Source organism: Procambarus clarkii, chromosome 23 (assembly GCF_040958095.1).
Source record: "Procambarus clarkii isolate CNS0578487 chromosome 23, FALCON_Pclarkii_2.0, whole genome shotgun sequence".
Lineage (NCBI taxonomy): Eukaryota > Metazoa > Arthropoda > Malacostraca > Decapoda > Cambaridae > Procambarus > Procambarus clarkii.
The window spans coordinates 14,492,200-14,507,199 of record NC_091172.1 but is presented as its reverse complement, the minus strand read 5'-3'; the positions used below and the strand labels follow the sequence as shown (position 1 = coordinate 14,507,199).

Sequence of the window (15,000 nt, the reverse complement as noted above, 5' to 3'; positions counted from 1 at the left end):
CGTTAATCACTCTTCCTCCTGATAATTGCCTCATCTTGGTTATAATACGAATGCTTCATTAGGATACGTCGGGATCTCACAAGAATTTGAGTGATTAGGATATGAGAATACCTGGTATCTGGTGGCATGTGGTTTTTGTATTTATTATTATTATTCTCTACCACAGACCTCTTGTTCCACTTAGTTTGGACGGTAGAGCGATGACCTCGCTTCATGCAGGTCGGCGTTCAATTCCCGACCGTCCAAGTGGTTGGGCACCATTCCTTCCTCCCCCTCCCCCCTCGTTCCATCCCAAATCCTTATCCTAATCCCTTCCAAGTGCTATATAGTCGTAACAGCTTGGCGCTTTCTCTTGATAATTCCCCTTCCCCCTTTAAACCAGTACAGGGGCATAAGTCACAATAACGAGCCTGAAACAGTTATTCAAACCATCGTATGAAATGAGAGACGATGTTTCGGTCCGTCATGGAGCCCTTAGCAAATCCCAGGTCCAGAAAGGAGCGAAACGTCGCCATTTTGATATTATGGTATGTAATACAGTGGTTGGGTTACTACAGTGTTGTCAATTGTACTAGTGGTGAGTGTGCCTGCCCTACAGGTACCTGATAGTGGCTACTGGTCTCGGGGTGCCTAACTCCCCGACCTTCCCCGGGTCAGACCTGGCCGAGGGCTACGAGGACATCGACATTGACCCCACGAACTACGAGGGCAAGAATGTCCTCATCCTTGGCCGGGGTGAGTATTACCCGTGTCCCTTAATTATTGTGATTATTTATTTATTGACCTGCCGTACAACCACTTTTGTGTATTTGTAATATTCCCGTAATACACACACGGGCGCGTCAATAACGTATAATTCAAATTCAAATTCAAATTTTTATTCAGGTAAGAGTACATACATAGATGGACTGCACATACATAAATCAAATATAAATTATTTTAATAAATGGTTTCACATTTACAATGTATTTTCACAAAAATACAGTACATTATTTATGAGATATCCTAATAGTAGCCTAATATGTAAATATATTTATTCCTATTTCGTAGGGTATAGTCAATAATAATTGGCCACGAACTCCTTGTCTCTTACATTGTCATGTCCATGTTTCATTCTCATTCCCCGTGTCCCATTCCAAGGATTTTCAGGATTTGAACTGATAGCCCCCCCCCCCCAAGCTCCAGATTTATTCCAGCCCCATTTCCATTCCAAGATAATGTTTCTGCAGTTTACCATTCCCTCTCAGACTCCCCCTTCATCTACCCTGGCACCAGTACCTGCTTCTTTCATCTTCCCTGGCACCAGTACTTGCTTCTTTCATCTTCCCTGGCACCAGTACCTGCTTCTTTCATCTTCCCTGGCACCAGTACCTGCTTCTTTCATCTTCCCTGGCACCAGTACCTGCTTCCTTCATCTTCCCTGGCACCAGTACCTGCTTCCTTCATCTTCCCTGGCACCAGTACCTGCTTCCTTCATCTTCCCTGGCACCAGTACCAGCTTCCTTCATCTTCCCTGGCACCAGTACCTGCTTCCTTCATCTTCCCTGGCACCAGTACCTGCTTCCTTCATCTTCCCTGGCACCAGTACCTGCTTCTTTCATCTTCTCTGGCACCAGTACTTCCTTCACCTTCCTGACACAAGTACTTCCTTCACCTCCCTGGCACCAGTACTTCCTTCACCTTCCTGGCACCAGTATTTCCTTCACCTCCCTGGCACCAGTACTTCCTTCACTTCCCTGGCACCAGTACTTCCTTCACCTTCCTGGCACCAGTACTTCCTTCACCTTCCTGACACCAGTACTTCCTTCACCTTCCTGACACCAGTACTTCCTTCACCTTCCTGACACCAGTACTTCCTTCACCTCCCTGGCACCAGTACTTCCTTCACCTCCCTGGCACCAGTACTTCCTTCACCTCCCTGGCACCAGTACTTCCTTCACCTCCCTGGCACCAGTACTTCCTTCACCTTCCTGACACCAGTACTTCCTTCACCTTCCTGACACCAGTACTTCCTTCACCTTCCTGACACCAGTACTTCCTTCACCTTCCTGACACCAGTACTTCCTTCACCTTCCTGACACCAGTACTTCCTTCACCTTCCTGACACCAGTACTTCCTTCACCTTCCTGACACCAGTACTTCCTTCACTTCCCTGACACCAGTACTTCCTTCACTTCCCTGGCACCAGTACTTCCTTCACCTTCCTGACACCAGTACTTCCTTCACCTTCCTGACACCAGTACTTCCTTCACCTCCCTGACACCAGTACTTCCTTCACCTCCCTGACACCAGTACTTCCTTCACCTCCCTGGCACCAGTACTTCCTTCACCTTCCTGACACCAGTACTTCCTTCACCTTCCTGACACCAGTACTTCCTTCACCTTCCTGACACCAGTACTTCCTTCACCTTCCTGACACCAGTACTTCCTTCACCTCCCTGGCACCAGTACTTCCTTCACCTCCCTGGCACCAGTACTTCCTTCACCTCCCTGGCACCAGTACTTCCTTCACCTTCCTGGCACCAGTACTTCCTTCACCTTCCTGGCACCAGTACTTCCTTCACCTTCCTGGCACCAGTACTTCCTTCACCTTCCTGGCACCAGTACTTCCTTCACCTTCCTGGCACCAGTACTTCCTTCACCTCCCTGGCACCAGTACTTCCTTCACCTCCCTGGCACCAGTACTTCCTTCACCTTCCTGGCACCAGTACTTCCTTCACCTCCCTGGCACCAGTACTTCCTTCACCTCCCTGGCACCAGTACTTCCTTCACCTTCCTGGCACCAGTACTTCCTTCACCTCCCTGGCACCAGTACTTCCTTCACCTTCCTGGCACCAGTACTTCCTTCACCTCCCTGGCACCAGTACTTCCTTCACCTTCCTGGCACCAGTACTTCCTTCACCTCCCTGGCACCAGTACTTCCTTCACCTCCCTGGCACCAGTACTTCCTTCACCTCCCTGGCACCAGTACTTCCTTCACCTTCCTGGCACCAGTACTTCCTTCACCTTCCTGGCACCAGTACTTCCTTCACCTCCCTGGCACCAGTACTTCCTTCACCTTCCTGGCACCAGTACTTCCTTCACCTCCCTGGCACCAGTACTTCCTTCACCTCCCTGGCACCAGTACTTCCTTCACCTCCCTGGCACCAGTACTTCCTTCACCTCCCTGGCACCAGTACTTCCTTCACCTCCCTGGCACCAGTACTTCCTTCACCTCCCTGGCACCAGTACTTCCTTCACCTCCCTGGCACCAGTACTTCCTTCACCTCCCTGGCACCAGTACTTCCTTCACCTCCCTGGCACCAGTACTTCCTTCACCTCCCTGGCACCAGTACTTCCTTCACCTCCCTGGCACCAGTACTTCCTTCACCTCCCTGGCACCAGTACTTCCTTCACCTTCCTGGCACCAGTACTTCCTTCACCTTCCTGGCACCAGTACTTCCTTCACCTCCCTGGCACCAGTACTTCCTTCACCTCCCTGGCACCAGTACTTCCTTCACCTCCCTGGCACCAGTACTTCCTTCACCTTCCTGGCACCAGTACTTCCTTCACCTTCCTGGCACCAGTACTTCCTTCACCTTCCTGGCACCAGTACTTCCTTCACCTCCCTGGCACCAGTACTTCCTTCACCTTCCTGGCACCAGTACTTCCTTCACCTTCCTGGCACCAGTACTTCCTTCACCTTCCTGGCACCAGTACTTCCTTCACCTTCCTGGCACCAGTACTTCCTTCACCTTCCTGACACCAGTACTTCCTTCACCTCCCTGGCACCAGTACTTCCTTCACCTTCCTGGCACCAGTACTTCCTTCACCTTCCTGGCACCAGTACTTCCTTCACCTTCCTGGCACTACCCCCTGCGTGTGCTAAGCGTGACACTGATCATTAAGGACCATCCCATCCTTCAAAAACCGACACTACCCATAGCGGCTGTGGATGGCATGTAAATAACATGGGATGTTTGAACACAGAAATGTTCAAGTTTTGTACTATTATTTTTTGTTTTTGTTCTATTTTTGTCATTGTTTTTTGTTTTGTATTATTATTTTTGTTTTTGTTGGGGGGGGGGGGGTTGCAAAATACAACAACGACAGACACAGGTAAATTAGGTGTGGTAAATTAGGCCAAAGATATTATAGTAGGTCTAGGGTTGTTTACTAGCTCCAGCTGCCGGTTCTCTGGACTTGTCACAACGTCGCAAAAGTGATGGTTTTTGTTATATTGTGTTTTTGTTGTTGTTGTTGTGCGCTTTAGTGAACTAAGTGTACAAGAAGTAGACTTGGTGTCTACTTTTTGGCCACAGACAACAGTCTATATTTTGTACATTCTGTACAACGTTACTACCATTTCGCGAGGCTAGGTTGTAACCAGGAGGCTGCACTAACGTCACCCGACACCGACAGGTAACGCGGCGTTTGAGACAGCCGACGCCATCTACGGTGCGACCAACATGGTCCACATGGTGTCCCGCTCCCGGGCCAGACTCTCCTGGAACACTCACTACGTCGGCGACCTCAGGTACCGCGCCCACCATCACACACCCACACACTTCATCCTCCTCTTCCTTCACATGTGTTCTTCATGTAACGTTCCACCAAAACAGAGAAACTTCATTGTTACCCAAGACAGCAATGGGTACAGTCAGGGACGGAGTGAGAGGTGGAGGCGTATCGTGCAACTCTACGACTAGTCTACATATAAACTATATTTCTGTCTTTCGTGGCAATGCTTCCTTGTGGACTTAACATCAAACCAACAAACCCATAGCACTTTATTGTTACTATTATTTGCTGCCTTACTGTTGTGTATTGTCATGGTGAGATGTTTCCTTTGGATATGTCAATGCAACCTAATGATTAATTAGAAGTCTTACCAATATACAGTAGTACATTTTCTCTCCTTTATTTAAAACACAATAATACATTATGTTCATACATTAAAAGAAGGAAATATCCTCACGTGCAGTACAACAACGACAAAGCCCTAACACAACAGACCTCCAAAAAAATAACATGATAAAATCTAACAATAATTTAATGCGACCAATCTATACATACAAACATTGAGCCTAGCAGGGTTCATACTCCACATAAATCTAACGGAATGCAAGAGAATATGTACACAAATGTCATAAAAGTCATGAAAACCCAACCGCAATCCCGGAGGATGGAACACAACAGTACACAAAATATATCCTGAAAACACTTCAGTAGTATATAAATGTTTTATCTTCTTATCCGATAATGAACATTTTGTTCTTACATCCAGTGAACCAGTCATCACTATGCTCATGTCCCACAGGGCTATCAACAATGGCCTCCTGGACACATATCAGCTCAAGTCCCTGGACGGGCTGTTGGAAGCCTCTGTGGAGGACATGGTGCTAGAGCGCCGAGATGGACGAATCTTTGTTCAGTTCCCCTGGGATGCTGACACTCTCAAGCAGGTCCAGGCCAATAAAGGTATTAGGAACAAATTATCGTATGTTCAAATAATACAATTTTCAGGTCTGTGTTATTCCGTGATTCCTTCCAAGAGGAGGATTAAGATACCGTCAGCCCAGATTAAGTCATACACATGCATACACCTATATATACATTCCTTTAGATCTCCTTTAGTGACCAAACATATAATGCTCTACAGACAGAAATCCCAATAGCATGATACATCAAATGAACAAATCCTCAAGTGCCGTGATGAGGGTTCGAACCAACGCCTCGGGCTCTTGTCAACAAGCTGTTGACAAGAGCACGGATGCATTGGGGGGGGGGGGAACTGTGTAAACCCCGGTTTGTGTTTCGGAGAGGCTGCGGGTTCCGTGTCCGGGTCATTCCAGACGTTGGTTCGAACCCTTATCACGGCACTTGTGGATTTGTTCATATAGTGCTTTATTTATTCATTTATCAGAAAATTCGCACCAAATTGATTGGGAGAGATATTCAATAACAATTTATAAAAGCATTACTAATAAAAATATAATTAACTCTTTAAATTTAAATTTTGCCCCGAGGGGCGAGTTTATTGGGCAGCGCCACTCATCTTGTGAGTGAACATACCGCCATAGCAGAATGTACAACACTCCCCAATAGGAAGAAAACCCGCTGGGTTGTTCATCCTGTCACTTGTACCCAGACACAGCTGGGACTTGCTTAACTGTCTCAAGTGAACAGCTCCTCAAACAAGAAGATTAACATTTATCAACCCTTAAAAGCTTACGTTATCTTGCGGGTGCAAAATGGGGAAATCTTTTAAGAACAGTATCAATATTTGACAAATAGTGTTTTCCTAACTCAAACAATGTGGGGTTTATTATTCTACAGTTATTCCTAATGTCTCTCAGGTGCTCACATTCACGTAGATAGTGGTCAAGGCGGTGTCCATCACTCTCACCACAGATTCTGCAACTTCGCTGATCAACTGTTGTTTCCATTCCAAATCTCCATGGATATTTGTATCCAAGACGGATTCTCGCTATTACAGATTCTCTCACTCGTCGTCCTCCTCTTCGGCCATACTGATTGGGATTGCCAGCTGCAACCATGTTGTACCATCGTACAGATTCACTGGTTTGTGCTTCTATCCTCCTTTCCTCAGTTACCACGTCACAAAGTGTAATTAACTCTTCTTTAATACAAGTTACAAAGCCTTACAACATGAATATTAGTAATGATTTGTACAATATGGATCTATTAAAAAACACGTTAGTGACATGATTAACAGACAACTAACTCATTAGGGATTTAGCTTTTGTAAATTCATATGTATTAGTCATTAGGCCTTCTGTAGTATACTCTTGCTCGTATGTTCATTAGCCAATATTACAAATATATATATATATATATATATATATATATATATATATATAATATGCGGAAAATCCACAGAGAAATATGAAATGAGGTGAACGTTTCGGTTTGTTAAAGCCTTTGTCAACACCAGACTGACTAAAGGAGAAGGGAGAAGGGGGAGGATATATAGGCTGACACCTGACCAACCCATCCTTAGGGAAAGAATTAACCAGAAACAGGTATAGCTTAGCTTAGAATGGTCAAAGAGGATTAAGCGGTCAGAGAATAAGGATGAAAGTTTAAAGAAAAGCCTCATGAACACACAATATATGAATATAAAATTATAATGAGACATTGTAAGCCTCTATCAGAGTTTTTTCTTAAACTGTTGTGCAATATTATAACTTAAAAATGGATCAAGTTCGTACATTCCAGTACTAACATTAAGAAGATTTGGACACTGACTGATTAGAGCAGACTCAATTAAATTCCGTTCCACGAAATCCCCACAATTGGTAATGCTTTTTGCCCCATTCCAGTTAATATTGTGATCGCATAAACTCGTATGTTGATACAATGCATTAGACGTTTGGGCAGTTCTAATACTATAAGCATGTTGTGACAACCGCAATTGTAAGGAATTTCCTGTTTGTCCAAGGTGATTCTGTGTACCTTGTTGCCAAGGTACACAGAATGTAAAGCCATTAGTACGCATAGCGTTTCGGGCAAATGCATTGGTCATGGTACCAGTACTGTTGGTAGAAGACCCTTGGCGGCCTGTTTATAATTTATTTATCATCGGCTGAAAGTCCTTTTTTTTTATGAAGAAAAACTTCTTAATACATATAATTTGTGATAATGTTTGAAGGTAATATTTCAGAATGACAGAATTTTCGATAGAAGAAACAATTTTTGAAAGTATGTGGGATAATGGCAAAGGAGAGTGAATAAGTTATGAAGACAGAAGAATGCAATTTACACCACAGTCTAGCAAGCGTGCTCCCTCACATGGAACATTATGGGCAGAGGAGAAAATGCTCCCTAAAAGAGAGGCGTATTCTTGACGCACTGAACTGGTTGTGCACCAACAAGTCAGGATCATGTGGACATTTTTGAAGTATCGTGCTGAAGGTAATCAGAGTTAAAGTAATCAGCACGGAAACTTTCTTCAGACTCAGACATTCCCTATTCAGCAAATAATGTAAAAGGATTTAGGGTTCGAGGTTGCGCAGCCTGGGCACACGAATGAACAGTGCCAGGAACTAGGCTGCGCATGAGGCTTCTCATATTGCTCCCTGGCGACATTTGCTATTATAAATCATAGCAAAACTATTTTTTTCTCTCGTGTGAAATATATCTTAACAATCGAGCATTTTTTTCTTATAAAGAGAACTATTGGTACTTCAAGGAAGTTGAGCAGCAGCTCCGCCATGTTAGGTGGGCAGCAGTTGCCACACATCACTTCATCTTAATGGAAGCATATTTTCTTGAGGGAAGTGTTGAACACATTGCATATTCCAATATGCTGTAAAGATGGTGTGTTGCACAACTGCATAAGTGTAATCCAGAAATAGCATGTATCTTACAGTAAGACGGGTTACCGGCACAGTATGTTCTTAGGATCACAAGGCCGATGGTGTGATATGGTATGGCTGGTTAAGAAATATATGATGACGCACTTTAGGGGCGTCGAGCAGGGAGGCTAATGAATATTTAGGACCTAAAACCAGGCATCAAGGATTGATTTTGTGATAATCAGCCTTCAACATAGAAGAAAATGTTTAACAGAACACTGATACGGATAAAACAAATGTGCTGAGAACAAACATACATATATACGACAATGCCTCTTCGAATTGACTCTATGACCACCCTAGATAAAATTAATTTATCTTAAAAAGCATAAACTTAAATTTTCTTCCATAACAATGTTCATGTTAAAAAGAACAGAGGAGCCTACATGTAAGTAGGAGAAAAGGTGACTAGATATATTGATAAAGGTAAATTAACTTTTAAATGCGGCAGATGGGAGCGGCGAGAGGTGGTGGTGCTGACAGCTGTGACGGCAGGTGGTGGTGGTGCTGACAGCTGTGACGGCAGGTGGTGGTGGTGCTGACAGCTGTGACGGCAGGTGGTGGTGGTGCTGACAGCTGTGACGGCAGGTGGTGGTGGTGCTGACAGCTGTGACGGCAGGTGGTGGTGGTGCTGACAGCTGTGACGGCAGGTGGTGGTGGTGCTGACAGCTGTGACGGCAGGTGGTGGTGGTGCTGACAGCTGTGACGGCAGGTGGTGGTGGTGCTGACAGCTGTGACGGCAGGTGGTGGTGGTGCTGACAGTTGTGACGGCAGGTGGTGGTGGTGCTGACAGCTGTGACGGCAGATGGTGGTGGTGCTGACAGCTGTGACGGCAGGTGGTGGTGGTGCTGACAGCTGTGACGGCAGGTGGTGGTGGTGCTGACAGCTGTGACGGCAGATGGTGGTGGTGCTGACAGCTGTGACGGCAGATGGTAGGGGCCGTATATGTAGCCGAATACATCTAAGTGGAACTCATCCACTCCAGAGACTGGGCCTCTGTGTCATTGATTCCTGATTGTGAAACCTGCGGATCTGTAACTAGAGGCAAAAAAAACCCTCTCAGGTTAACCAAATTATATAACTACAACTCCATACACTAGAAAAAAAAGGAGTTTAATACGTACACAATACGACGGTTTAAAACTAGTAAGACCCCGGTCCAAGAGCTAGAGCCTCCAAAAAATTAGTTAACCCTCACGCCTATCCTGGCACTGAGATGGTAACCGGACACCCGCACTCGGGTCGCGCACGCCTTCACGATTAGTGGGCGATTTATCACGCTCATCCATCTCACCATCTTGTCACCTTCTTTCCTCCTCATGTATACTGGGCTATACGCTGTTGTTGTTGTTTTAGGTTTAGCTACTCAGAATGAAATGTCCATGTAGCACGGGCTATGGTGAGCCCGTAATGGGCTATACGTTGCTGTTGTTATAGATTCAGCTACTGGGAACAAAAAGTTCCGTAGTGGACTTACCTGGCACAGGAGCGGGGCTGTGAATGGGCTATACAAGGCGCCTGCTTTTTATACTTCACCACACTTCCACACTTCTCTAACCTACGCTAGAAACAATCCAACCATCGAACGTCTATTCTGTTACTCCTTCACGTGTTTCATGAATTTATAGCTGCCATATATTGTTGAAATTATTAGTATAGGAAAAAATATTTACTTCGTGCCCAACCACTTGGGCTGGACGGTAGAGCGACGGTCTCGCTTCATGCAGGTCGGCGTTCAATGACCGTCCAAGTGGTTGGGCACCGTTCCTTCTCCCCGTTCCATCCCAAATCCTTATCCTGACCCCTTCCAAGTGCTATTAAGTCGTAGTGGCTTGGCGCTTTCCCTGATAGTTCCCTCCCTCCCTTCTAATAACATTTAAAACATAATTCAATAATAAATATGTATACAATTTTTTTTCACAATCTACAGAAAATTTTGTTTCAGTACTGTGTGCCATGTATAGTGGCTATCTTTGTTAAGCTATTGGTCTTGCTTTATATTTATGTATAATTATTACATATGTATTTCCGTGTGGTATGTATGTATGTACCTGTGTGTGTGTTGACGCAGAGGCGGAGAGCGGGGGCGAGGAGCTGGTCACGGAGAACGACTTCGACAACTTCTCACTGCGCGAGGGTTACGACAGTGTTATCCGCTGCCTCGGATTCAAGTTTGACTTCTCCATCTTTGACAAGTAAGTTTTGTATCCATGCCTGGGCTTAATGTTTGACTTCTTCAACTCTCACAAGGTTTTTTACCGTGCATTTCCTAAGGCTACGCTGTTATTTTTCTCCATTTTTCTTCTAGTTTTGATTGCACTTCGCGTTATTTGTATTTTTCTAGCCATAGGCTATAGGCCTATCATTGTTATGTTTATTAAGAATTTTGCATTCTAAGTTTTGTTACACATTCCGCCGGCAGTATATGTTTTTGTGTCGTGTTCCCATTTTTGTATAGTTTTATTTTTGTTGTGTTTCGTCCTTTTATACTCCTGGACTGTTATTACTTTTGTATGATTAAACTTTCCATGGTTTTGTATTAGTTGTGTAACTTTCTGATGGAATTACAGTATTTTCTGTTAAAATTAAGGAACTGTTAATACATTTTATTAAATCTTATTAGTATTCCTGTACAACCTGTCCTTAGGCTGGGTCGTCGAACCGGCGGTCGACCCTCACTGATGTATTTGTCAGTTTTAATCAGCTCGTCTCAATAAAAAAAAATAGCCAAATGCTCATTAATCCAGCTGCCAAACCCGCTATTTATGGATGATAAACTATTTACACACGACTCACATATGATCGTGCAACCTGTCCTCGCTAGGCTGTTTAAAGCAGCGTCCTCCAATTCAATTCTATTTCTTTCTTTATTATGCACCCCATACCCATCCCGTGGGCGTTGGTGTAAAGGGTTACAGAGGCACATAATCGGTTCAGGAACTGAACCCTCTAGTTCGTTTAGCTAAGCAAATAACAATCTTTTGACGCTAGTTACACAATTATTTATGTTATATATACATGTACACATTCTCATACATTCATATAAATATATATATATATATATATATATATATATATATATATATATATATATATATATATATATATATATATATATTGTATTTAAAGGTTACAAGACAAATGCCTAAAGGTTATGGATCTCTTGAAGCTCCTCCGCTTCCGGACAGGAACCGAGGACGCAGCAAGCATTTCCCCTCTGGATCGCCACACTAAGGCGCTGAAACAAAAAACTGGAAGCCCTTCGGTCTCTGGTGACGTCAATGAGCTTGGAACCCAATTCCTTGAGAAATCCCAAGGCACTCTTGCCCCAGGGGCCATGCGTCTCAGACGCTATGGGAACAAAGAGGTATTGACCTTCCAGTCGCCTGTACTTGAGTGATTTTGCTGTTTCCCTGTGGTTGGCCGCCCCACCTGCTTGATCAACTCCGAAGTGTACATAGGTGTCAGCCAGGGTGGATACACATGTGTAGTCCCACACCAACTGTCTACCCTCCTTCCAGGAGTATATGGTGATGCCATCAGGGTGAAGTGCGGGGAAATCCGGGTTTTGGACCCCTAGGATGCGAGGTTCTCTCTCCGCTGGGCACTGAGCTGAGACGAGGCTTCTCTTGATGATGTCATTGACCTCGTTGTGTCTTGCATGCCAGCCCTTTGTGCTTCCGCAATGCAACCCATGCAGTAGTACATATTGGTCTGCTTCCACCCTGTTGCAAATACACTTGTATTCAGTGTGAATTGGGGCACCAAGGCGGAGGGCCACTGCTACACGAAGGGATTCTGGATCTAGGCGCGTGCCCATTGCTGACATGGGTACTGCCAGGAGGAAGTCTCCTGCATGGGGGGCACGCACTGCTCCTGCTATATATATATATATATATATATATATATATATATATATATATATATATATATATATATATATATATATATATATTATATATAATCACCTACACAAACTACACAAATACGCATGATCTCCCAGAGGGTATAGAATCGTTTCTCTCAATGTTTGCCGATGATGAAAAAAATATGAGGAGGATTGAAACAAAAATGGCTGTTGAAGCTCAACCCGAGTAAATGCAAAGTAATGAAACTATTCAGTGGAAACAGGAGGCCAGACACAGGATACAGAATAGGAGGTGAAGTACTTAATGAAACGGACAGACAGAAAGATCTAGGTGTTGATATCACACCAAACCTGTCTCCTGAAGCCCGCATAAAAAGAATAACATCTGCGGCATATGCGAGGCTGACTAACATCAGAACTGCGTTCAGGAACCTGTGTAAGGAATCATTCAGAATCTTGTACACCACATATCTAAGACCAATCCTGGAGTATGCGGCCCAAGCATGGAGCCCGTACCTTGTCAGGCACAAGACGATGCTGGAAAAAGTTCAGAGATATGCCACTAGACTAGTCCCAGAACTAAGAGGTATTAGTTACGAGGAAAGGCTGCGGGAAATGCTCCTTACGACACTGGAAGACAGAAGAGTAAGGGGAGACATGATCACAATCTACAAAATCCTCAGGGGAATCGACCGGGTAAACAAGGATAAACTATTCAACACTGGTGGAACGCGAATAAGGGGACACAGGTGGAAACTGAGTACCCACATGAGCCACAGGGACGTTAGAAGGAACTTTTTCAGTGTCAGAGTAGTTAACAGATGGAATGCATTAGGAAGTGATGTGGTGGAGGCTGACTCCATACACAGTTTCAAATGTAGATATGATAGAGCCCAGTAGGCTCAGGAATCTGTACACCAGTTGATTGACAGTTGAGAGGCGGGACCAAAGAGCCAAAGCTCAACCCCCGCAAGCACAACTAGGTGAGTACACACACACACACACACACACACACACACACACACAAGAGGAGACAGATAACACATCTCTCAGTATACAGTACAGTACTCTGTTTAAAATTCGGCTGCAAAAAAAAAAAAACAATGTTTGTGGAGGTTACTGGTGGTGATGGCCGGCGGGTACACTCAGGTAGAACCACCCTAGGCTTCCACAGACACACCTGTGGACCCCATACCAAACTTTATCTAACCCAAACAGGTTTACAGACACCTGAGCGTAGCAGCTATAGAGTTGAACACTTTGCAGGGTGTTGACAATAGTGTAGAGTACCACGGTACTTAATGTAACGTGTCTCCTGTAAAGACATTATTGAATTTTATAAGAGAATCATCTATAAGATAATGAAACCATTTTTGTTCCTGTGGTAGTAAGTGTAATTTTCTGATTGCTTATGGCTCTAAATTAGATAAAATGGCTATTATTCCCTTCACACTTTGCTTTGACCTTTGGCTGAGACATCTTAGGGAAGACGTCTTGGAGGTGCCTGAAGGCTGGCGACTCCTGGTCTAGAGTTGTGACACATTGTTCCATAAGTCGGCAGCCTTCAGGTACCTTCACACCGTCTTCCCTCAGATGTCTGAGGCAAAGGTCAGAGCAAAGTTTGAAGGTAATAATAGCCATTTTATATAATTTAGAGCCATAAGCAATCAGAAAATTACACTTACTACCCAGGAACAAAAGTATATATACAAATTTGTCACACCAAGTAATTAATAGTACTACATAGACCTACAATTTGTGTAAGGCTTAGGCACCATAAATTACCTGTTAATCCTTGCCCGTACATTCCCTTTCCCGTTGTAAGGTATATGATACTTGAGCACCTGATATATGCACTACAGCGCCCATCCCCACAGCTCGACGATGCCCAGGCGGTCAACAAAGAAGGCCAAGTACCCGGGGATCAAACACACCTACGAGGCTCACAACGTGGCCGGTCTCTACTTCGCCGGCACCGTCACCCACTCCCTCGACTACCGCAAGTCTGCCGGAGGCTTCATCCATGGCTTCCGTTACTCAGGTGACGGACCCTTAGTTGTGTCAGTCATGACAACGGTGACGGACCCTTAGTTGTGTCAGTCATGACAACGGTGACGGACCCTTAGTTGTGTCAGTCATGACAACGGTGACGGACCCTTAGTTGTGTCAGTCATGACAACGGTGACGGACCCTTAGTTGTGTCAGTCATGACAACGGTGACGGACCCTTAGTTGTGTCAGTCATGACAACGGTGACGGACCCTTAGTTGTCAGTCATGACAACGGTGACGGACCCTTAGTTGTGTCAGTCATGACAACGGTGACGGACCCTTAGTTGTGTCAGTCATGACAACGGTGACGGACCCTTAGTTGTGTCAGTCATGACAACGGTGACGGACCCTTAGTTGTGTCAGTCATGACAACGGTGACGGACCCTTAGTTGTCAGTCATGACAACACCGTGACCAGTGTGGTGGTGATGACAACAGTAGTGGTGATGACAACAGTAGTAATGATAACAGTAGTAGTGATGACAACAGTAGGGGTGATGACAACAGTAGTAGTGATGACAACAGTAGTAGTGATGACAACAGTAGTGGTGATGACAACAGTAGTAGTGATGACAACAGTAGTAGTGATGACAACAGTAGTAGTGATGACAACAGTAGTAGTGATGACAACAGTAGGGGTGATGACAACAGTAGTGATGATGACAACAGTAGTGATGATGACAACAGTAGTAGTGATGACACAGGATCTGAGTCAATGTTGTC

The 15,000-nt window shown here is 44.7% G+C and overlaps 1 protein-coding gene across 2 annotated transcripts in view; it reads left to right on the top strand.

Moving 5' to 3' along the window:
• LOC123764079 (FAD-dependent oxidoreductase domain-containing protein 2) overlaps positions 1 to 15,000 on the top strand; it is a 140,640-nt gene that overhangs the window by 115,673 nt on the left and 9,967 nt on the right. For both annotated transcript variants that reach the window (XM_069329903.1, XM_045751598.2), the window contains exons 5-9: positions 599 to 735; positions 4,402 to 4,516; positions 5,300 to 5,460; positions 10,432 to 10,555; positions 14,106 to 14,269. In XM_069329903.1, the coding sequence (XP_069186004.1) occupies positions 599 to 735; positions 4,402 to 4,516; positions 5,300 to 5,460; positions 10,432 to 10,555; positions 14,106 to 14,269 (701 nt within the window). The remainder of the gene's footprint in view (positions 1 to 598; positions 736 to 4,401; positions 4,517 to 5,299; positions 5,461 to 10,431; positions 10,556 to 14,105; positions 14,270 to 15,000) is intronic.